The following is a 24771-nucleotide window of genomic DNA, read 5'->3' as shown; positions in this document are numbered from 1 at the left end:
GAGATCAGTCTTGGGTCTGTCTGGTGGCAAAGTTTGCACATTTCCTCTGTATCCCACCATCTCACAGAATGTTCCCCCAGTGGATAATTTTCCTGTCCAGTCACAGATTCAGGAGAGAGTGGAGTGGAGAGAAAAGAAAAGAAAAAGGTTGCTTTGCTTGGAGAACTGCTTTTCCCTTTCAATATGGTAGATAGTTTTGCTTTTATAATTAACATTCTGCTGATGAGATCTCCCATTGGTGAAGGCTGATGAGTCAGATTTTCCATGAAGAGCAAGCACTGCAGGAAATAAATTAATCTCTAGGGAAGAAGAGTGGCAAGGCTGTCAGTATTCACACAACTGCCTAATAGGAAATGATATTTCAGAATTGTTCAAAGAATGAAATGATTGCGGTTCTCCTTCCAGCATATTCTTAAATATTTAAACCTTCCCAAAACAAGGGAAATAGGCTGCTATAAAGGGAAGAGCAATCTTATAACATTTTACTTTAGGCTGTCAGTATTTCTCAACTGAAAGCAGTATTCCCTGGGTATGTAAGGGAAATTCCACTGGTGTCATTATTCTGTTTATATTATGAAAAATCTGCATTGCTGTTAAATAGAAGGATAAAAGACACACCAGATTTTTGGATTACCCATTGGAAATTATCCAGTATCTTAAATAACAGGTTTTCTAGTCTTTGGGAGTAAAAGTAATTATTATGCTTAGAATTACTCACTATCTAGAATAACACTGAATTATTGAAGTGTGCCTGTGTGCCTTTATTAAAATTGAGAAGCAAGAATATGTTTTATGATTTCTAAAGTACTTACCTCTTGAGAGCATGTATTCAGTCATTCAGAATCAAGTTTTAATACAGAACCCCCACCTTGTCTAATTCTCAAAATAATTTTGATAGAGAAATGCCTTATGTTTTGTCTCCCATCATACAAGTAAAATTGGAAGTTTAGAGTAAACATTAAGTTAAAGTTCAGTACAAATCTTTTTATCTTCCTATAAATCCATCCATTCTTTCTGGCTTCCACCTTGACTATGGGGAAGAGCTTTTCATTGAGCTTATTACTCTTATTTGTTTAGCTTATATATTAAGTATGTTCTGAGATGTGGTGAATCATTTCTCCATGAGACATACTTAAAGATGAACACAGTGTCATGACTATGACATTGGAATAGGCCATAGAATCACAGGCTTTCAGAACAGACGTCATAAAGATTACCTGGTGCACCTCCTATTTTGATGAGGAAAACAGAACTAGGTAAGTGAAATGGCCTGTGAAAGGCTGCACATCTAGGGTGTACTGACCTGGGATCAGACCTTATGGTACCTGCATTTTGTTTTCTGGCCGAGAGTCTTCTCACTACCTGACAGGTCTGATTTATAGAGGATGAGTCATGGCATGGGTTTAGTTTAAAGATGTAGGAGTAATTAGAATATAGTTGAAGCTTCAAAAGCAAGGAAATTCCATTAGAGAAGGTTGATCAGGAGAGTTATTAAATTTGTTCAGTAGAGAACATTTATATTGGGCAAAACCAAATAGACATATATTTTTAAATTTGATTGATTTATTTATTTTTTATTAAAGTATAGTTGGTTTACAATGTTGTGTTAATTTCTGGTGTATGGCATAGTGATTTTGTGTATATATATAATATATATATATATATATATTCATATATATGAAAAGGAATATATAATATAATATATATATTCCTTTTCATATTCTTTTTCATTATAAGCTTTTTCAAGGTATTGAATACAGTTCCCTATGCTATATAGCAGGACCTATTTTATATATAGTAGTTAGTATCTGCAAATCTTGAACTCCCAAATTAGCCCTCCAACTGCCCCCTTCAGTAACTATAAAAAGGTTTGTTTTCTATGTTGGTGAGACTGTATCTGTTTTGTAAATAAGTTCATTTGTGCAACTAGGCATATTTTAAAAGTCTTTCCTTTCTGGCAGAGATGGTAGCTTCTAGAGAGACACATGAAGAGGAAAAAAGAAAACGGCCCCCTGTTTAGCCAGTCAGGTCACCAGAAGCAATCTCTGCAATTAATGTGTGACCTACATAGTAGCCAGCTCCTCCTCACAACCAAATGACAATCCTCTGATACCACGTGACTTTGCCCTGGGCTGAAGGGAGCCTGCCCACAGTCACGCTACCTTTTAGGGAGGCTCAAAGGCAGCTGCATCCAATGATTGATTGACTGAGGCAGGGGCTATAAAAATCTGGCCTCCTCGTCCCAATCCAGGACAACTCTAAAGAGCCAGGCCAGCTCCAGAGCTCCCTGTGGGTCAGCTGAGGTCTTTCTTGTGACTGCATTATGATTCAACTTCTCCCTCTGTCCAGACCTGCTTTTGTTCCTCTGCTCTATGTGTTGTTCCTGAGAGCACTTCTCAATAAACTTTCTACACGCAAGTCCACCCTGGGAACTGGACATGAAACAAACAGCTTAAAACAAACATTTGCACTTAACACATATCACCTACCAAAACTAGCACTATACCTGATTACACAGTGGAGCTCTGGGCTCTTTCTGAGCTCCTGCAGCTGAGTTAAAACAGGGAAGGGGTCCGTTAGGGAGGCTCAGGGCTTTCATGTCCTGCACAATTGTAGTGTTTCTCGGACTCTGAGGATTCAGTGACATCTCCAAAAGATTTCTAATCACTTCCCATATCCATAGGATTCATAGAGGCCATGAAATTCTCAAGAGGATACACTCCTCGAAGAAAAAAAGTGCAGACAGAAACTCAGTGACTCCAAGAGCCACATCAGGAGGTCTCAGCCAGCACTTTGCAAAATAAACTGGCAGGAAGCAACGTTTTCCTTAGCCATCAATTCAAAAAGATGCAGAAGCTAATTATCATAGCTATGATTCAACTGGAGTTTATTATGTACCATACCAACTCTAACCTATCTTATCTAATGTAGTCATCAAAATAGTCCATGGGGTAGCACTATTATTAACCCAATTTTCTGAATAAAGAGAGGCATTAATAAATTGCTTGTGGTATACAGCTAGGGAGTGGGGGAGCCAAGGTTTAAACCCAGCAGTCTTAAGTTCTGACTCCAAAGGTTAACCACTTAACCATCCTACTTTCAGAGAACTGTTCTTTTAGTAATTTATAGACAAAACAACATGCAGACTTAGTAACAATGCTCCCAAAATAAGCAACTGGAGTGAATCAAGGACCCAGAGACGAAGGTCACCCACGAGATTTGGTGAAACATTTTCATCAGTTTCTTAAGTAAAGGGGAGCTGGGACTCACAACACTGATCCTGAAGTAGAGTTTACTGTGCTCCTGGCTGCAGCGGAATAAACTCTTCATTACACAACATGTGTTCAGCCACTGACAGCGAATCTTATAGCTGTCAACAGTGAATTTCAAAATAAAGAATTCCCTTCAGTATAATTATTAGATACATATCTGAAATGGTTCCACTTCATCTAGCTGAAAGAACAAGACTTGAGTGTCCAAAAGGAGCAAAACTAGAGAAGCAGTTCCCTTGTCTGTTTTGTTTTGTTTTCTCTGTGGTATGCTACAAAGACTCTACAACTGCCATTCTCATCCAAAGAGAATTTAGGCAATGATTGACTTGTGTCTAAGCATTAAAAAGAGGTGAAAGCTCAGAAAGGGTATCATTTGCCCATCCTGAACTCCAAGGCAGTTGGTGAATATTCACAGATGAGCTATTCATTCCAAGTACAGTAAATGTTAAGTATAGATCCAAGGAGTCTTTTTTTAATGATGAAAAAACATACTATATTTCACAAGACAAAAATTAAGTTTGAAGAATTATATTTCTGCTTTAGTTTACTTTTGTATTTTTATATATGTTATTGTTATATAATTATAATTCATAATGAAGACAGACTCTGTGATTCATTGTAAATATGAATGGGAAAGCAAGTGAAACTATGGTCCAGATGTGCATAGTAGGTAATTTTTAAATAAACGCATATTGAAATTAACATAATAAAGGAGATTTCATTTTACTCTCTTGAGTAAAGTTAGTCTCACTTGCTTAGAACTATTACTTTAATTCCAGGTCCTCTTTTTCCTTAAACTACCACTAATGTGAAATATGTTCAAAGCAGGTCCTGCTCCTGGGTTGAAACAAACCGCACAGTTTATTCAGGACACAAAGCTGGGGCTGCCACATACCACCCCAAGAAGATGCACACACAGGGAAAGATCAGATAACAAGTTTTCCTATGATTGAAACAAAAAGTCTGATCTCAGCAATTGTGCTATCTGATACTTTTTAGGATCCATAGTTTTAAGGAAAAAAAAGAGTTTCCAATGAATTAATAATAGCTTGAGACTCAACACGCTGCACCAATTTTCACTGCAGTAGTTGTTTCTTTTATAGTCACACTTGGTTAGTATTTGAAATTTGGAGGAATTGCAATATGCATGGTTTTCAAAGCCCTTTATAGAATTTCATTTTTATCACTCAGAAAGAGTCAATGAAAAGGTAATAAGAAAAGCTCTACGGGATATTTTTATAGGAGTGTCAGAAGCCAGTAAGTTAACTACATGAAAGAACCCAGATTGTACAGACAGAGTTTCAGCAGAAACACTTCAGAGACTTTATTTCTAGTATTTTGACTTTTACATGCCCTTGGAGGAAAAAAGAGTGCTGGCTACAAGACCAAATAAGGAGGGGAAAGGAACAAACCATATGCTTAAGAATAATTACAGTTTCAATTTTTCTACAAACGAACTGTGAAGTTTCAAAGATAAAGTGTAATAGAAATTGAGCTGCTTTGGTGTGTTAAAATATTGCCAAGAAAGAAAATTCTCATTTCCCTTGCTAACTCATCCCAGATTCCCACAATATGGAAGTTAATCTGGGTAGCTTAATTGAATGCTATCAACTTCTCCACAAGCCCATTTGCTCTTGTTTTGCTTTTAGTAGAGATGAAAAATATCAGATCACCATCTCTATAAACCAAAATATTCCAATTCAAGTCTAAGTTAGGTTACTTATCTGACACTTCTTTAAATTAAAAGTACCTCATTATTTTTACCTCTTCTCAAGTCATTAATCCTTATTATTAATTCTAGAGAATGTTAAAGAATATTGTCACGATAATACAATCTTAAAATAAAACACTTCCTTGGCCCTCAAAACCATAAATGAGAAGAAAAATCTAATAACAGAGAACAATGAACAGACCTATCGTCATTTTAAGTGTTTAACATTATGCTGCACTTACAACTACATTTCAGTGAGATCTGCACTTTGACTGAGTCATATACCCTGAACAAAATGGCAGTAAGAATCCATATATTGTTCATTGTCATGGAGGCAGTTAAAACCAGTATCATGAGGCATCACTGACCTGTGGTTACTTTGGTGCCTGCTACTGCAGTTGTCCCAGTCTTTCTCTTGCCTTTCTCCAGATCAGCCAAATCATTTTGACAACCAACTGGTACTTTTGAATCCAGGCCAGCTTGATTTGAGTGCAGTTTCTTGGGTCTGTCTACATGGAGACTCTGAAACGACACAGGCCAGAGTGATTGATTTCACAAGTAAATTATCAGTCCAAAATAAATGCTTCCCAGAAATATGACAAGGATAAACATTTATCACATGGCAAGTTATTTCTATACATATGAGACAGAACAGTCTATATGTCAAAGTGAGTTACAAATTTTATTTTCATCAACATATTTTGGTAATCCAGATGTTGAATTTTTGAGGCAATCTAAGTGACTAGAATAAGAAGTCATCTCAGGCACAGAATATCGTTTTCAAAGACCACTTGTGTGTATTACTTTCTTCTTGTAAACTTTTTAAAATATTTTTCACTTAGAACATTTTCCCTTGGTTTTATTCTTATAGTTTAATAATCCAGCATTTCATTGTATATTACATAATTACGTGTTATATAATGAAGTACAGGATTCATTTCTGTATTATTTGTACTTTCTATATTAAAAAACTAATCATAACATTTACTTTAAAATAACCCACATTTTTATCGTTATGCAAATTTGACAAATCTCCTCTAGTCAATTTAAGAATAATAATTCATCATAACAATGAATTATTAAGGCACAACATCAATGGACCCTAAAACACATCTCACACACACGAGATGTCATAACGTTTGATGCTGTGCTGACATATTGCATGCTTCAAAAGATTGTCAGATATGAGCAAACACAAAAGACCCAAATAGGAAACTGAACTTTCAGCACGCTGCTTCATACCCAAATTCAGATCAGAAGTTTTTAAGTTTGAATATGATTACAAAATATTCAAAGATTAATGGAGTCAAAAGTAGCCAATCAATTTTGGCCATCAACACTAGTCATTTTGGTTCCTAAAGGATAGGGTAATGAGTAATTTTCCTTTAAGTTCCTCTTACAGACTGTGTACAGCATTCAATTCATTAAAAACTTAATTAAAAGCTTGAATCAAAGGCTTTTAAAGTTGGAAAGAGCCAAAAAGGAAATGAGGGTCCAGAATGATTAAATAACTTACCCTAAATAATTTACCCAAATTAACAGAATAAACAATGCCAACCAAGTCTCAGGTATATGTTTCCCAACCCTTAGTCCAGTGCTCTTTCCATCACTCTGTGATCAATTTGCTCATTTATTCTTTCAATGTGGTGGGCCAGATGCACCGATGGCCCCACTTCTTTACTCCTCTCTGTATCCATGTCTTTTCTGTGCAATTTTGCAGTGCTTTCCTACTCTGACTTCTGACTTGTCCATGTGACTTCTTCTGGACCAACAGGATATTGACACATGTGACACAGAGACTTGAAAGATGTTTGTACAACTGGTTTTGTCCATTCTTGTCCTTCCACTTTGCCATGAGAACATGCCTAGACTAGCTTTCTGGAGGTTGAACAGGACAGAAAGTAGAGCCAGTTCACCCAGTCTTCCAAGATAAGACAACCAACAGCCAGAGGAGTCCCAAACATTTGGGCAAATTCAGCCTAGATGAACAGAAACTAACTCAGGTCAGCTGAACTCCACAGCCTCATGAGCTAAATAAATGTATTTTGGACTGGATACCACTAAGTTTTTTCTTGTGACTATGCAGCATTGTGTGGTAATAGATAACTAGCATGTCCAAAAACCATTTATTTATAGTATCCCTGATACTCGGAATATTGTAAGAATACAAACAAATATAATGTAGTCTCAGACTCTAAATTGTTTAAATATAATTTCTTAAATTGCTTAAACAGAGAATTAAAATAGTGTGGTAAGTCATTTAGAGATAATTCTCAAATTCCTTCTTTCATGACAGAAGATGGGATCCTGGTGGTACTACCAGGAATAACTCAAAAGACCAGAGTTTGAATGTTGGTAATAATTAGAACTAAACCATTATACTTACTTACATTTGACTCATCCACAGTCCACAAAACAGTAAGTCCATTACTTGGTATGAATTTTTAAATTTATTGTCAAGCCTGTACTACCACATAGCTTCATTTGTTTTTAATTTTTTTCTTTTTTTTACATATTTATTTTTATTTTATTTATCATTATTTTTTATCTTTCCCCCTTAATAGAGGCACTGGGGATTGAACATAGGACCTTGTGCACACCAAGCATATGCTCTACGACTGAGCTATACTCCTCACCTCCCAAAGCTTTAAAAAGAAGCAGATTTAACCCAGTATCTAAACACTTTCCTGACTTTGAATTAGATACTTTGGAAAATATATTATATCAAGTTATTAGATGAGTACTGAATCACAGTTTTTCAGTACTGAGCAATAAACTAGATTAAAGAAGGAATGTAGCTTCTTGCTTTTTCATACCGAATTCAATGGATAATCTTAAAACATTTAGATATGAAAATACTAGAAAATGTAAATTTTTTGTATTATAGTATATCCCAGACTTCAGAGAAGAAATGTAGAATTTAAATAAAATCCTTAAACCTGAAAGCTTAACATGAAAGGCTGAGGAGAGAAAATGATCTCTTCATCAGACTGGGTCCAGTATTGTGCAGGCTCGGTGCTTCTTGCTGCAAACCTCTGGCAGATTCGACATTTTATAAGCACATTAGCATTTCAACAATTAAGAACCCCACTTTGCTAGAGGTAGTCCCCACATTGTGACCTCCTCTAGTGAAGCTCTGTCAAGATTTCCAGCCTCTCCTTTGCTTTAGTTATTACAGCCAAGCTCCTGTTCCCTAACGAAAAGGCAGGTAGGTAGTCATCTCTTAGGCTACTAACTCTGCCATGTTCTCTGAAACTTGTTTACCTAGCCCCTTCCTCGAGGAACCTGAGTCTTCAAACCATCCCCTGGTATTTTCTGCTACAATAAAATTCACACAGTGCTCCAGTTTTCAATGCCAATTGCTCTCCATTAAGCACCATCCCCCCGACCTCCCCAGTCTCTCTCACCCTCTCTTCTTTTCTATCTCTCAAATTCTTCCACTGTGCCTTCAGAACTTTGCTCCATTGTTTGCAAATTTCACCACATACTTAACTTTTTTCCCAAACATTGTCTTTATCTTCCTACCTTGACTAAATTTCCATTCTCCATTAAGGACAGCATTTTCCTTGCAAATGAAGATGGCAGCTTAATCCTCCACACCCTGCATACCCTCAGGCTGATGATACTCTGGCCCCTAGTGGTGTCCACTGCAAAAACTCCTGCTGCTGTGACATTGCTGCCATCTAGCGATGCACTATCTCCCTTGTTGGTATCATCTACCTACTAGTCTCTAGTCACAATTCAACCTTCATAAAAAGACTGGATTATTGTTTCCCCTTCTAGCCCCACGATCCTGGGTGATGTTCACATCTACACAATCATCCCACTCAACACCCTGACTGGATCTCCTTATTACACATGAACTGTTCATTCTATACCTTAGCCTTTCACTCCCAGAGGCACATCTGAACCCTGGCATAACCCAAACATTTTCCACTTTCAAAATCACTGAATACCTTCCTCTCTCACTTAAATCTCTTATCCTCAAGTTTAGTGTCTCCACTCCAGCCGACACTCCCACCTCCAAGAGTGCTTTTTCCACCAGGATTATTCTTGGATCTCATTGGAAACTCAGATCCATTGATCCCTTTACTTTCTCTACATCCACTAGCCCTCTAGAATCCTTTCCTTTTTTTTTTTCTCTACACAGCATCCATTATAGCCAGCCAGTAACCTGTCAGACTGTATCTCTTCTTCCCTCAGCAGCAGTCGCTGTGTCTAGTCTCCTCCCTTTCCTTGGCTTCTGGTGTCCCTCCTACCACTCTGACCACTCAATCTTAGTCCCCTTTGCAGGTTCAACTTCCTTTACTTATACATTGACAGTTAAACATTTCTCAAGGTTTTGTTACTGACCCAGCTTTCTTGCTATCATCCCTATGTAATCCCAACAATCATGTGGTTTAATTTTACTATGTATATGTTTATGACTCCAGGGGTCGGGGAGATTTATGAAATGAGATGAGGCAGGGGTTTATATGCCATGACAAGCACTCTGGACCTCAATTCTAAAGTCCTTTAACCCTACAATCCTACCCCTCTTTTCTTCCTGTCTTAAGGCTCGGCTCTTTTGTTTACGCAGAACATTCTTCACACGCTTCCTCTTTGATTTTGCTATTCGGAGTTTCTGCAAGTTCTCCCTCACCAGGTAGTACTGCTGCAACACAATTTCTACAAATACAATGAAATAATACCTGGTTTAGTGTTTAATGTCTATCTCTTGATTCAAATAGAAATTCACTGAGAATAAAGACTAAATGTCATCCTACTCACTGTTCTCAATACTTATTTCAGCATTTAAATATAGTAAGTATTAAATAACTATATATTACTTATATGTTAAGTAAATGGAGAAATGTGTGAATAAAATATAGACTTAATTTTTATGAGGTTTAAAGAAGTAGAGGCCAGCTCATCACTAACCAATACACAGTCACACGTTCACATGTCCTAACAGCAGTTCTCTGATTCAAGTTAGGTTCGTCGCTGTCTATGGAAACTATAAATCAAATAGCGCTGATGTCAGGGAAAGTGAGCACTTGAGAAACGAGTGTGTAAAAACAGTGGCCCTGTATTCCCGAGGCATGAGATTGTGGCCTGACAACAATAGAATAAATAAAACCCTCTGTCAGGCACTGCTGCAGTGATGTTAAACCTTCAACCTGAAGATCAAGCCCAGACAAAAATGAGAAAAATAAGATGCGTGCAAAGAATAGAGAGGAACACATACATTTGAACCGGTAGGCACTGGGGCTTAGTGACCACTCTGCAGTACTTCGAGAACAAATCCTGTTTATTTTGTGTAATTTCCACTTAATTTCTCATTAGAAATGAGTCATTAGCATCCTATCTGCTAATATAAAATGACTACTAAATTATGTTTAATGTTACTCTTGGCTTGTAGTTTGCATACTGCTTTTAGTGTTCCTGCTGAAAGCAATGATCCAATTACAAGGTACTGAATATTTTTCTTGTGGACAAAGAAAGAAACAAATAAACACTGCCCCCCAAAATTAACCCAGATGTCCATTGAAAAAAAATTGACTTTTTCAAATCTGTCTTTTATCTCATACCTCAGGCAATGTTGTTGGGTAAAAATTACCCTTTTCCAAACCATTCATTGAGATTCCCAGTCTACGATTATACTCACTTGTGTCTTTTCTCCCCAGGGGACTGTCTTGGCCCAGGGACTAACCACCATTCACATTTAAAACAACATGAAGTATCCCAGATAATGTACTTTGCTTTTCACTTTGTAGAAAATCAATCACTCTCCTCACAGACTAAAAAAAGCAACCTCCTTCTCCATTTATATAAACAACTGCTCCTTTCCACTGCCTGTACTTTTTCACTTCGGAGTAGTGAAGTCTAGGGATATGGGGAAAGAAGAAACTTCAAGTGATATTTAGGAAGAAATTTCTATGAACTTTCTTCCTCAGAATTAAATTCTACTTAAAACAAAAACAACAGTAACAAGAATTCAGAGCCTATACATTAAAATAAAAAAACTAAGGATCAAAATCCGATCACGAGAAATACAGGTTTGCTACGCACATTCAAATTATCATTCCAGGAGAACACGCAATCCTCTGTGTAGCCTGTCTTCTGTGTGTGTGTATGTGCGTGTGTGCTTTCTCTTTTGTTTGTCATATGGTTGATCACCACAAATAATTTAGAAGGTTATCAAGTGGTTTAGAAAAAGTAATAAATTTCTCATTGTGCACAACAAAGATCCAATTAAATGGAAGGAAATGTTTGGTTTTTTTTTTTCCTAAGGAAAATATTTAAACAAGAAAAAATATAAACTGAAAAATAATCTTAAAGTTGATCATCCGTATAAACAGTCTTCTCCTTCAGACAATAACCTGAGGTTTCGTATAATTGTCCATTTATACAAATTAAATGCCTTTTCTGCAAAGAATATGTTCTTTATACCAATTGAAAGAGAATGTTTTTGAGCTGGTCCCGCCCAATTTCAAAGACAAGCTATCTCTGACACCTTTCCTGTCCCCTCCAGCCTGAGGTTGTTCGTAGGGAGTTTGCCTAGGCCTGTGGCAGGCAGGCTTCACTTCATCAGCCCTCCAGAAACCCATCTCCACCGCTCCCATTCCCAGAGCTTTAGGCTGTGGCCTTCTTGGGTGAAACCTTTAGCCAGGGTGTCTCCCCCTGCCCCAGCCATGCACACCTTCTTCAATTGGAATCATGCTGGCTGGGCTCTGAGCTGGCAGCTGACCGGGGGCCTCAGCAGTGGTTCCAGGTGGATGCATGTGGCTTGACATTTAGATGCTCTTGGGTCTAATTGTGGGACAGTGCCTCTTTTCCCAGCCTGCTCCAAGTGCCACCAGAACTCAGACATTTTAAAGTGTTAGGATGTTCTATTTGCCTTGCCCTTTCCCTTGGGTCAGAGAAGAGGCAACTGGCCCATGGAAAAGAAAGATGCCTCTATCTGCCTCCTTAATTGCCCTGATAAGAGAAGAGAACCTTCCGTCTCAACCCTTCAAGGAACCTCCTCTTCTTCCTGGACTTCCTGGGACTGGATCCAAGGAAGACTATCCTTGCTGGAACTGTTGATTAGAGATCTTAACCTGCATCATAAATCAAAGATCATACCAGGTTCTCTGGCAAAGAAACTCTTCATTTACTATTAAGCCTACTTTAAACCCTTAAGCCTACTTTCAAAGATATGTTTCCAGAACATATTGTGTATTAAAGGAAGACATTGTAAGTACTCATATATTTCAGTTGCATTGTTCTCTCTTTCCTCTGCTGAAAACTGGAAACTAGACAATTTGATATTTGGAAATCCCGCCATCCTGATTTGATGTTGATTTGGCCACTGTCTGGGTGAAAATCAAATCTTAGCTCACAGATGCAAGAAGAACTCAGTATAATCATATACTTCGTCTGACTGAAAGAAATTTAAGAATTTTCCTCCGGAGTCTCAGGGCAGAGAACTGCTTCACACTCACTGTCTGTCAAGCTCAATTCAATCTACTTCTTGCCACTCTAACCTTCTATGAATTTAGCCAAGGATGAAATGGACACTTGAGGCATTGCTTAACCAACATACCTTTATTTTAAAATGCAGCCAGAAGGGACAGCTAATCTATATATTTGTTATTGTTAAGGAGATAAATGAGAAGTCTCTCTGCCCTCAGAGATGTTAGCATCATTAGATAATGAACAAGCAAGCAAAAGCATTTGCTGTTTTAGAGCTGCTGTGACAAGTGCACCCCCTACAAAATACCAAGGTTTTCTTACTTACAATATTGATATTATAAACCCTGGGATAGTTCTTTGTGTAGCAATACATTTTCTTTTTTCTCTTTATTTTGCCTTCCTGCAAATTTTAAAATTATTAATTCACACAGTTATTGTTATATCTTTCATGGTTCTTTTTAAATTGGAAAACCAAAATTCAGACTCTGTAAGGGTAATCTGTAGCCAAAGGGCAGGAAAATTCATCTTAATTTGAATTATAGAAACAGAAATTACAGCAGCAGAAAGTATGTGACACATTTTTTGTTTAGTTGAGTTTTTGGTGAAATTAGTTTTGAATCAGTGGACATATGAATAGCATTTGAAAAGTGTCCAGCAGAGCAATGCTTGCTGCAGATGGCAGATGGGAACTGCGGTGCACTGCACCATAGTTCTGCAACTAGGAAGAGAATTCTAAATTCATTTCTTAAAAATTACATTTGACATCATTTTAACCTTCTGTATATTAAAACACAGCCTTTCACATAAGTCTTTGAAAAGTATCCATCCTGGCAACCTGATTTAAAACACTGCTATACTATTATTAGAGCTAGAAACAATTTCGATGAGGATGAGTCATTTTGCTATTTCTTCAAGTATTCACATTATATGAGATGTTAAATGGCATTTGTGCCACTAAAGTATTGCTAAAATGTAAAAATTTCATGCTACTGTCAATAAGTGCCCAACATACAATGTAGTCCTTGAAGGCTGCGTCCCACCTCCTCAGCTGAAGCCTGGCAACATTTCTTTGAAATCCTTTCCCAGGAAGGCTGCCCTTCTGACCTCTTCCTACTCATATACCCTATTCCCCAGGCCCTTTAGAAGGCATTGTCTGGACCACCATCTACAGAATCCTGGCATGACTCATCCATCCATCATCTTCTGGATCCTCTCCCACTTTGCTCATAGTGCCTTCTTTGGCTCCTGTCCTGCTCTTTGCCATCCCTCTACCAACGCAACATCACAGGACTTTCATGTTCACACCTCTGTGGAACTTTATTTTCTGCTCTTTTTCAGTCTCTTGTAAGTACAGTCAGAACTTGGACCTCATTGTCCCTCAGAATTTCTCCATCATCAAGATCTTAGGTTGGAGCTCTCTCCTCTGTGCTCACACTTACTTAGCTCTGTTCTTCCTTCTCAGTCTTCAATTCATTTCTTATCAGCCTCCTCCTTGCCTCACTTGTTTTCCTACCCCAGGCGTCCTTAGAACCCACACGTTAACAGTTTTCTCACTGTGGTTGTAAGATTCTCACTTTCCGTTCTACTCTCTTTGCCAATCCCTAAAAGTCATGTTCTGTTCTCTCGTCCTTATTAAAGAAGTAGTTCATTGCTGGGCTTAAAAAAAATAGTCTTGTAATTTTCCTATTTGTCTCTGACATAAGTTCACATTGCCTGATGACATCTGGGTCCTCAGTGTTGTTCAGCAATCTGAAGATCTCTGCTTTAGTTCCTTGAGAGGCATCCATATACAATATTTCTAATCTCTTCCTCCTTTATCAAGCTCACAGTTTCATCCTGGCATTCCTCAATCTTAGGAAGTTATTTCATTATTTAATTCTTTGCGATCATGGCCATCTGAAATCAATTTCCACAGCTTTCCTTGTCTTTTCTTAAAAAGGCACTTAATTTCTCTTCTTTCTTACTGACTTAGAAAGTGTCCTGTCCTCTTTCTAAAGTAAGTCCCTCTTCTTCTGACTGTGACCCTTTTGCTCCTTCTTCTCCCCTGACGTAATTACTCAGCCCACTTCCACTGTATTTTCTGACTCTGCTTCTCCATTGCCTCATTCATTTTCTGCCAAATTTTGTACAGTCATCTATTCTTACTGCTCCGTTTCCCTCCCTCCCACTCATGTATTATCTAGTATTTATTGCATAGAACCTGGTTTCTGTTCCTACCACTTGACTAAAAATATTTTCACCAATAACTTTCTAATCATCAGTCATAAATCCCATGGCCTTTTCGCAGACCTTGTGGTTCCTGAGCTTTAAGCTGCACATAACTCTGTTAACCACTTCATCATTTTTTTAAAAAATGTTTTCCCCTCAGCCTCTAGTAATACTGCACTATCGTCCTTCTTCTCTCTCTTGGATCCTCAATCACTCATCTCTTTCACCGTCTTTTCTCTTTCCTACTAACCTCTAAATCAGTGATCACTAAACCATTCTTAACAATAAAAAATTTAAGCATAAAACACTAATGTGATGCATTAAAACATAAAATTATATGTATGCACTCTACTGACATATATGTAGTCATATGTATTTACCCTACAAATATATGATATGCATAGAAATTTTATAATAATAAATTAATGTTGAAGTAAAAATACTTTAAGCAAAATTTATTTCATTTATAAATAATACTGAGAAAGACGGTTGAATAGCTTTCATCATTTTTAAAATCTTGATTTAACACTTTGTGATACAGCAGTTCAACTGTTTCCTTCACAACTGAGTTAATCTGTATACTGAGTTTAAATTACTGTCACCACTAAAAATGATGCTTCACAAAGATAGATCGATCCAAATGGAAAAAGTACGCTGTTAATTGCTCTCACTAAATCATGATGCACATTTTTCAACAATGTCTACTTGTTTTCAATGATAAAGTCAAAATTGGCTAGTAATGCCCTATCTTCCCTAATATACAACAGTTTTTAAAAACTAAATAAATTTGACTTGATAATTAATATTTTAACTATTGAGTTCAAAACCCACTGAAATCTTTGGAAAAATTTATAAATGTTTAAAAATTTTATTTCTAAGTTTTTAAAGTTTGCAAGATGAGAGGTTTATAGGTTGCACAGTATTTTCAGGAAAGAAAGCACACAGCATCAGAAATATTTTGAAACAATCCATTTTTTAAATGTTTCTTATAGATGATTCTCTTATTACAATTTTTTTTTGCCCTTGTAATTGAAGGGCCAGCTCAAGTGTGTGTGTGTGTGTGTGTGTGTTCCTCTAGGTTACAGACTGATAACTGACAGGCAGTTGGAATCATGGATTAGAGAGGCAAATTTGAATACTCAACTTTTTGTAAAATAAATCTTAATAGTAATACATCTTTAACTTTGAAAAAAATGATTTGCCATAATTTGTAAATAAATCTTCATATGGGACAAAAGAATGCCATAATCATTCCCCACTCACCAAGTGTAATGAGGATCCTACTCTATTTTTTACTTTTGCTTTTATAAATCAATTATATTCAAAATGTTCTGCAGAACTTTGTAAACTTCTGGCTACAATTTCTTTGCTGCAGTAACTGGCCTATAATGACACTGGGGATGCATTCATATGTGGATTCATCTCCCTAACCCTCCTATAGGATCAATCTTAAAAATTCTAGACAATGTTGCTACTCTACCAGTAGTTGTACTTACTCAGTTCACCCATAAAGCAATGTTTTCACTAAAGAAATCATTTAGGGATAGGACAATGGCCTCTCCAATGCATTAAAAATACTTCATGAATTTCATTATTGAAATACAATCTAGCAAGTATAATAAACCCATATGTCAGGAAAAAAACTGAACTTTACAGACAATCTCCCTCACTGAGTCATTTGTTTGTACAAATCATAATAATAGCTAACATTTATTTTGAGCTTACTAAGTGCCAGGCACTATTCTATGCCTGTTAACATGTATTAGCATATTGAAATCTTCAGCATTTTTTCTATACATGTTCCAAGAGTATTTTCAGAAGATGAAATGGATTTAATTTGTCATGACATTGCGTCTTTGTATTACTTTACTCATTTTTAGGAAGAGCTAGTTTACTCAATAATATGCATTTTTTTCTTTACCACTATTGAAGCAATTCCAAAGATTTAATGTTAATTTTAGTGAATTTTAAATATGACAAAGTATTGTATTAGAATAACATAATTATAGACAGCACTGAAAAACTATAAACAATTGTCTTCATATTCTTACAGCTTAGTTTTAACATATATTGTTAATCACTATGGTTTCATAGTCTCAGTTGCTAATGTCATATAACACAGTACAAAATATGGTGAAGTTTGTTGTCACTTAGAGTATTTGTAAATCTTTATTTCAATCTTTTTGATAATTTCAACTTTTTGGCTGACATCTTGATGGGCATGATTAGTTCAGCTTTTTTTTTCTCTCAATGTGGCTGATGTAGAAATATCAGAAGTATGAAGACTGTCAGTTCTATTTTTTTGTTTTGTTTATATTAAAAGTACAGTATTTTAATAAATGTATATATTGAAGTTTATAAAACTCTCTGAAAAATGCAGGAATAATAAGGACAGCTCAGTGGCTTTATGCAGATTGGATGCACCCAAGTAACTTCTGCCCAGATCTGGAAGCAGACTATTCATAGGACTTGAGCAGCTCCCTCATGCCCCAACCCACTCACATGTCTAATCCCTCTCCCTGAAAGGTAACCATTATCCTCACTTCTAATATCACAGATTAGCTTTCTTCCTTGCTTAGAAACTTTATATACTTTGAATAATAGCATATATTCTCTCTGGGGTCTGGCTTCTTTCTTTTATCCATAGCTTCATAGAGTAGTCTATTGTATGAATATACCAAAATTTACTTTTATACTCCACTATTGAAGAACATTTGAGTTGGTTCCAATTTCTAGCTGTCACAAATAATGCTGCTATAAATATTCTGATGTGTGTCTTTTATGCACACATATAAACATTTCCTTTGGATGCACATATGCATACATTTCCTTGGGTCATAGGGTGTGCTCAGCTTTAGTAGAGCTCGTAAGACGATTCCCAGAGTAGACTCTAATAAGGAGTGTACAAGTTTCACTTTCTCCGTATTCTTGCTAAGCTTTGGTACTGTGTCTTTTTATTTAACCATTCTGTGATTCTATAGCATTATCTCACTGTGGTTTTAATGTGTACTTCCCAGATGATTAATGAGATTAAAAAGCTTTTCAATGTGATATTGGTCATTGTGAAGTACCTATGCTGTGAAGTAATCATTCGAGTGTTTTGCCCATTTTCTCTATTGTGCTGTCTGTATTTTTGTCATTGATTGGTAAAAAGTTCTTCATACATTCTGAATATAAGTTTTTTTAGTATCCTTTATTTATTTTGTAAATAACCTTTCTCACTCTGTAGCTTATCTTTTCACTTGTTTAATAGCGTCCTTGGTAGTATAATCTTTAATCAACAGAGGTTTTTCCCTTAATTAAAAAAAAAATTGTCCAATTTGTTAGGTTTGGCTTTCTTTAAACTAGAAAATATAATTTTTAAACACCTTGACCAGGCTTATCAAATCTGCGGAGTAGTGCAATTCCCTTAAATCGAGGGTGCCACTGTGTAGCTTGGCAAGGTACAGTAAGGGTCCCATCTTAGAGATACTCAGAAACAAGATGCAGTGGCCAGAATTTCTCTACAATTTGAGTTAACAATAATCATCAACAGCTGCTAACTTTATAAAAACAAAACAAAACAAAGAAAACAAACAACAATCAGATGTTATCTATCTCCTGAGAGAAATATACAGCACCCTTTACAGAGTCGTCTTCCCAAGTAATCAAATCTGAATCTTTCAAACGTCAAGATTTAACTATCAATTCACAAGAAAACAAGTCAAAAGAACATCTTGAAAGGAAGCTCACTCACAGGCAAAGACATCCTAGAATGTATGACCATCTAGAACACATTCTTTCAAGAATACGTGGTAGACCAGGAAAGAAACTGACATACAGAGAGCCTTTGTGAAGTGTAAGAAACTAAAAGCAGAAGGTGTTGGGAAAACAACAAAGGACACTTAAACATCACAGCTAATTCCAGTTTCTGCACAAGTTGCTTTATACAACTGGCAAAATGCAAACCATCTCCACTCCTGTTCACTGACAACCACAGGGATACAAGTGACAAAACTCTACAGAATGAATCCAGTTTCTCCAACAAACTGAGAAAAAATAGGAAGAAATGTGTTGATTAGAAGAGACTTTAAAACATGTCATTCAGTTGCAATATATTCACCTTATTTAGATCCTAATTAAAATTGTAAGAAAACGTTGATGAGACAACCAAACTTGAACTCTAACTTGATATTTTATACATTGAGGAATTATTGCTAATAATAGTAACAATTATATTGTTTATTTAAATAATCCCTACCTTGTAGAGATATCCAATGAAGCATTTGCTGATGGAATTAAATAAAATTACGTCTGCTTCTTTTTCTCTCCAAAATATCTAATGAAGCTGAAGAGTGAAGGACATAGGTGAACAAAATTGGTCTTGAGCTGGTAGTTGATGGAGTTGGTGATGGGTACTGGGAAGTTCATTATGCTATTCTATTTTTCTGTGTACTTGGAATTTTCCAGAATAAAAAGTTAAAAAGTAGTTTAGCCTAACTTGGGATCAGGACAGTAAGAGACATGTACAGTGAAAAAATATCCTGGATTTCATAAAATAGGCTCTAGTTTCTTAAATCATCTTACCTGCCTAAAGCTGAGGTTGGCAGTTAGAACTCAGCTAGGATGATATAGTTAGATCTACAGTCTCAGAGGAGGAGAATTCCAGAGACTTGACTTGACATCTCTAGAAGCTACACAAGAAGCTGCAGTTTGACAGTGTTCCATGGAGTGGGAGAAAGGGTCAGGGAGCAAGGTTGCAATCTAACAACAAGCAAATGAGCAAATGAATAGATACAGGCTGCATGGTATGTTCAAAGTCAACATAGGGGATCATGAGGGGCAACTCAAAGAACAAGCCAGATCACTTCTGAATCAGGTGACACTGCAATCAAGGGGCCCTGTGATGTAGACCAAGGACAAAGGGCCTTGCATACTGAAAGCCTTGGAAAACCCTCAATGACAGTGGCCAAGGCAGCTCCTCTGAAGTGCAGGCGTTAATAGGTAATGAAGCTGCTTCTCACATGGGCAACTCTGTGTTGCCTGCTCTAGGATGCGGGGCATGGAGACCTATTCATGCAATGCTCAACGATTCTCCCAAGGAATGGCAAGAAAATCAGCTAGTATGCATCCTTCTTGAAGATTTTTGGGGCACTAATCCTCTAGGCAGTCATCAGACTACATACATTTATGGTTAATGAAATCATCAGTAAGTCCAATCATAAAGCTGTGGACCTCCCTGTAAAGATGTGTTGGTGGACAGTAACGCAGACCAGATCCTCCAATGTGGCCAAGCTCCCCAACTATCATGGCATGCGTTTTTGGCTAAGTAGAGTGAATAAAAGAGAGTAGAGAAGGATGTTTGGATCTGGATGTCTTTTCCAACTATATCCGAAATTCTCACTTTAAAAAAATCCCAAATTTAGACATGTTGTATCTTTTTTGGTATTTCAGTAGTTCGTGCCTAAAGTAGTACATTGACAGGAAATTAATTTCATAGTATATAATTTGTACATTAAGTGGAGGGATCTTAATTTCATACTGAGAAAATATTGAATATGAAGTATAGTTAACATACACACACACATACATACCATTTGAAATTCTACAGAAAACGTTCAACTCACTTTCACATTACTTTGAAGAGAGAAATTCAGTAGAGAGTAAAACTGATGATAAGGGATATTTAAGAGCTGAGTATTTATTGATTAGGGTTTTATAAAATCAAAATCTAGACCCAGGATCATATAAGCACTTTAAATACATTAAAATCTTTACACAGGTACATAATTCGTCATTATCATCTACCAAATTGAAACTCAACCGACAAGAGAAACTGTGAACCAAAGCTGAAAAATGAAACTCAAGTGAAAAAGGATTAAACAATAGCCTCAGAAGCAAACAAGGCGAGAGAGTCTGGCTAAAGGCTCACCATTTTCAGACCTATGTTCAGATTACTTTTATCACTTTTATTTACCCTTCCATATGCTTCTTGATCTCCTAATGCAGCTTTAGTTGTGCATTACATCCCCTTATTGTAATTAGAAGGTTTATCTCAGTTTCTAAAAGCTAGAAAATGATGAGTAGGGAAAACTGAAGGATCAAATAGAATAAAAGAAGAATATCTGCCAGTGCCTTTTTTTCACATGTCAGAGAAAAGGTAAAACAGGAGAACAACAACAAAAAAAAAAAACAGAAAGGGAATTGCAAAACAATAACAGTTTTATGCTTATTAACTAAAACACTGCTAAAAGGATGTTTGATTGAAAACATCGTTTCATTCTTGCTTTAAAAAAGTTAGGCTGTAAACAAATACTTGATGAAGCAACAGGGAGGTTGTGACTGTATTTTAGCAGTAATTTTATATTCCCACCAGATGGCAGTCTTCCCTGACTCTTTGCAGCTACTTTCCAGAGTTTAGCTATTCGTTGCTGACAAAGCAATGACATTACATCTATGTACTCGGATGGAATATGGGAAATCTGCCAGAACTCCGTGGCTCCAGGATTAAATATCTCTTGTTTGAAAAGAGACTGCCACAGGCAGAGGTTTTTAGTTTTTCAAGTGATACGTATATCTTCAGGACAAAGGCTATTTACATAAACTCCAGACTTACACTGAACTTCCCAGGATCACAGTTGGCACCTTTCCTTGATGCTTAGGACTCGAAGAGGCTGGTAAATACACTAGTGGAGGTTTCAGAGTATTGTATTTCCTAAAGCAGAGCCAAGTAAGAAGTATTCAAATGCCACCCGTATCTCAAGAATTCTCATCTAATCTCAGCTCCTAGAGTGTTTACTTAAAACATTTTCATTTTCTTGGCAAGGAGCTATGTAAATACATTCAATTTTACCTCCTTTATACATATGTCCTTGAGACATTTTGACTAATGTGTTAGGTTTGAGAGTTTCACCCTCTAACTACATGTGCACAAATATATCACAAACGAAGGCTTATCTCAATGACCAGTGACATTTGCATTCAGAAATTATAGGCAACTGAGATTTTATCTAATCTTTCTATTGCTAGCAAGAACCTTAATGCATTTTCCAACTTAAAATTATCTTTAATTTGTACCTATAACAAATTCATATTCCAGATAGGGATCAGTATTAGTGAACTATTATTTTTTTCAATATGGGTGTTGATACAATCCTGGACGCTGCCTTTACTTTGTATAAATAATAGGCTAGGAACACTGTCACAGGGGCCTGAAGGAAAGAAACTTCTCAGTCAAGAGCATGATGGTGACTAAGGGAGCCAATCTGAGGTAGAGTTCTTTCCTTATCACCTTGGCTCTTTCCTACTGAGGGGTAGCAGAACACGTAATTTCAAAATATGACAGTGGGTCAAAAATGTCAAAAGTTCCATGTGAATGAGTTTACAGTCAGTAAAATACATGTCAACTGGAAAAATACAAATAGGGTTGCCTTGGCACTGCATTTACATGGGCTAGAATTTGCTTATAGGTAACATGTCTATTTGGGAAAAGTGTTGGCACGGAGTTATTGAACTTTATGCGTGCCCACAGCTTCACAACACCCTTCACAGCCTCGACTCTACAATGCACACCCACTGCTCCACAGGAGCTCAGGACCTAACACCCCAAAATATGTTGCTGTAGTATATTGATTGTTTGAGCTCTAGGAACTTGAAAACAGCAAATGCGGGGAGAAACTGTCTCTGAACTCTCTTCTTTGCCTAAAAGACAGATCCTCCAAAAGGAATTTAATTGTCATAGATTCCCCTACCCAGGAGTTTCATCAACCAGATGGAGATTGGTTCTTATCAAAGAAGAGATCAGAAGTTGACACCACATTCAGACTTACTTTGTCATAAACCATCTATTCTTATAAGGGCTTCTTCAATTTTCCTAAAAATCATTTACTCTTCCCTAAGAGGCCTATGTCACCCCCCACTTTCTTGATTAAGGTGCTATTTAAACCTAAATTCTAAAGCTACCTCTTTGGAATACCCAGTTTCCCTGAGTATGTCCCATGTGCACATGAGGTCTACAGGCTAATAAACTTCTGTTTGCTTTCCTCTTGTTAATCTGCCTTTTATTACAAGAGTCTCAACCAAGAACCCAGAAAGGTAGAGAAAAATTATTCCTCTTCTATACTATTCATACATAACAGGGAAAAAGCTCAGCTGTGGAACAAAGCTATGGGTAAGTCCTACCCTGCCCCAGATTCTCATTCTCTTCCCGTCACCCCACTTCATCACACAACACAGTCTACTGCACATCTAGAGAATTTAAACTATTTTTCATATGTATAATATGAAGCAAGTGTTAGAATTCAGTATAAACTTAAGTAAAAAAATTCTCATTATCCAGAACTAAATTCACAGTCATCCACAGAGAATGGGACTGCAATTCAGTTGCCAAACAACATAGCATATGTGGATATAATCATGCAAAGAAAAGGAAAATGTTCTATGGATGGGGAGTTGGGGACCAAATTATATAGGGAAACAATGTAACAAGGAGGGGCTATGGTGTTGTTCATGAGAGTTGAAAACAGAGAAATTTCTACTTTATTTCAATAGCAAAGAGTCACAGGTTTATCATATAAAATTAGAGTTTTCAATTTAACTTCTCTGGTATTTAAAATTCCTCTATAACTGCCACTCTACAGCCCAGAGGATAAATTCCAGACTACTTTCTGTGACCTTTAAGATTATTTCCCAGCCCCATTTCATGCCTCCTCTTCCATGCTTTGCTTTGTAATTGCCTGAGCAGGCCCTGACTGCTTATTTTCAAGTCCACTCTTGCTACACAGTGTGCTCCTGGCAGTCTGTCTGCTTGTTCTCCTTTGAAATTTCCAGTGAGTTCTCAATACATATGTGATGGATTAATTAATCAATTAGTTAACTCATGGTTGGTTTTCTGACTAGGCTATTTCTGCAAAATTCTAAAATGCCTAGGAGGAGGGTAGGTATAACTCAGTGGTAGAGTGCATGCTTAGTTAGCATGCATCAGGTCCTGGGTTCAATCTCCAGTACCTCCATTAAAAGAATAAAATAAAATGTCTGGGAAATACATGCCTATTCCTATTCATTGTTCCTTGGGAAGCCCTGGGGTACCTGGGTGTGATACTCATTTCCGTAGTGCTGCTACAGTAAATTTTCACAGACTGGTTGGCTTCAAACAGCAGAAATCTATTCTCTAAAAGTTCTGGAGGTCAGAAATTTGAAATCAAGGTGTCAGTGGGGCCATGCTCTCTTCAGCGGCTCTAGAGGAGAAGCTTTTTGGCCTCTTCCAGCTTCTGGTAGCTGTCGACATTCGTTGGTGGTCCTCAGCTCATGGTTGTCTCATTCCAGTATTGCCTTTTCCATTATGCTTTTGTGTGTCTAGAGTCCCTCACTTCCTCTCTTATAAAATATGTAAGATATCATTTATGGTTTACCAATTAAGCCAGGATAACCTCCTCCTCATGATATCCTTAACTTAATCACATCATTGCCATATAAGGAAATACTCATTCTTTTGCCATATAAAATCATGGTTAAAATTTCATGTAACTTATATGTAGACATTTTAGGGGCCACATGTAGCTCACCACAACCAGAGGGCAAATAATTAACCATATTAGAACATGAAGTCCAAGCTGGGTTCAGACTATCTATCACAAGCACTGTATTTTCTTGCTTTGATGTAAGTCTAGACGTTTGTATAGCTCTGAAATGGACAATATTTGTGACTGACTCCAGGGTTGAAGTTACAAGTTTGTGACCTCTGTTTAATGAAAGTATCTTGTCAGACAAAATAGTACAGAAGTTTGGAAGCCTCTAGTGGATTTGAACATTGCTAAAAATCTTTACTGGATGTAAAGTTCAAATTGTTCAAAGCCATAGCCTAGTGGTTACAAAATAGAACAAAAGTGATTAATAAGGTGATTTTAGTAAAACTCAGTTGCATAGCCAATCCAATTGATTCTCACCAAAGTGCCTCTTGTTTGGCCTAAAAACCTCCCAATGGAATTAAAAAATGGTGACCATATGTAAGGCCAGCTTTATTTTGCTGCGATGCTGTATGAAGACTTGAGGGCATTAACAACCTGACCAGCTTTTTTCTTTTGCTATGGAAAAATAAAGCTAGTATGTGTTTACAAATGGCTGTGGAGACGAGGAATAATTATTCATTGAAGCAATCCGTGATGG

General features: G+C 36.9%; 1 protein-coding gene across 3 annotated transcripts in view; it reads right to left on the bottom strand.

The window, feature by feature from the left end:
• The window catches only part of THEMIS (thymocyte selection associated), a 164733-nt gene that overhangs the window by 19037 nt on the left and 120925 nt on the right, over positions 1-24771 (bottom strand). For all 3 annotated transcript variants that reach the window (XM_064486711.1, XM_010988623.3, XM_064486710.1), the window contains one exon: positions 5352-5505. In XM_064486711.1, the coding sequence (XP_064342781.1) occupies positions 5352-5505 (154 nt within the window). The remainder of the gene's footprint in view (positions 1-5351; positions 5506-24771) is intronic.

The sequence above is a fragment of the Camelus dromedarius genome, chromosome 6, assembly GCF_036321535.1.
Source record: "Camelus dromedarius isolate mCamDro1 chromosome 6, mCamDro1.pat, whole genome shotgun sequence".
Classification (NCBI taxonomy): domain Eukaryota; kingdom Metazoa; phylum Chordata; class Mammalia; order Artiodactyla; family Camelidae; genus Camelus; species Camelus dromedarius.
Note: the sequence above shows the minus strand (reverse complement) of the source record. Positions and strands in the feature narration are given on the sequence as shown.